Genomic DNA, 539 nt, shown 5'->3' on the forward strand with positions numbered 1-539 from the left:
CTGTCCAGTGTTCAGCCACCTCTTTGGGCTTTCTCTGTGGGGGATGAATACAGGAGACAAGGAAGCCAGAACAGGGACCCTCAAGACAGGCAAGAAGAGGGGCCATTGGGAGACAAAGACAGCCACCTCAGTGTTTTCCTCAGACACATCGACACACAGGTGAGCAAAGATGCTGATGCTCAGGGACAGAACAGTAGATACCCTCATCCTAACTCACTGACACATGGATGGACACAAAGGGCACAGACCTGCAGGTCCCACTTTATCTCAGGCCAACCTCAGCTGTGTTCACAGGCCCACCTCTGTGTTTCCAGGTCCAGAGGGGGTGCCCTGGACCATGCGGCCACCCTTCCCTCCCCAGGAAGGGGTACGATGGCTGCCCAGAGGAGCAAGGCATCAGTTCTGGCTCCCCAGATCACCCAGGGTCTGCCCACACTGATGGCAGATGAACTCAGCCCAGAGACCCCTGGCCAGCGCTTCCGGTATTTCTGATACCAGGAGGTGGAGGGGCCCCGAGAGGCCCTGGCCTGAGCTGTGCC

At 58.1% G+C, this 539-nt stretch overlaps 1 protein-coding gene across 1 annotated transcript in view; it reads left to right on the top strand.

Moving 5' to 3' along the window:
* Window positions 1–372: 372 nt before the first annotated feature.
* The window catches only part of ZNF497 (zinc finger protein 497), a 3,407-nt gene continuing 3,240 nt past the window's right edge, over window positions 373–539 (top strand). Inside the window, 1 exon segment of the mRNA XM_023741200.1 lies at window positions 373–482. Within this exon segment, the coding sequence (XP_023596968.1) occupies window positions 373–482 (110 nt within the window).

The sequence above is a fragment of the Trichechus manatus genome, unplaced genomic scaffold (assembly GCF_000243295.1).
Source record: "Trichechus manatus latirostris isolate Lorelei unplaced genomic scaffold, TriManLat1.0 scaffold00176, whole genome shotgun sequence".
Classification (NCBI taxonomy): domain Eukaryota; kingdom Metazoa; phylum Chordata; class Mammalia; order Sirenia; family Trichechidae; genus Trichechus; species Trichechus manatus.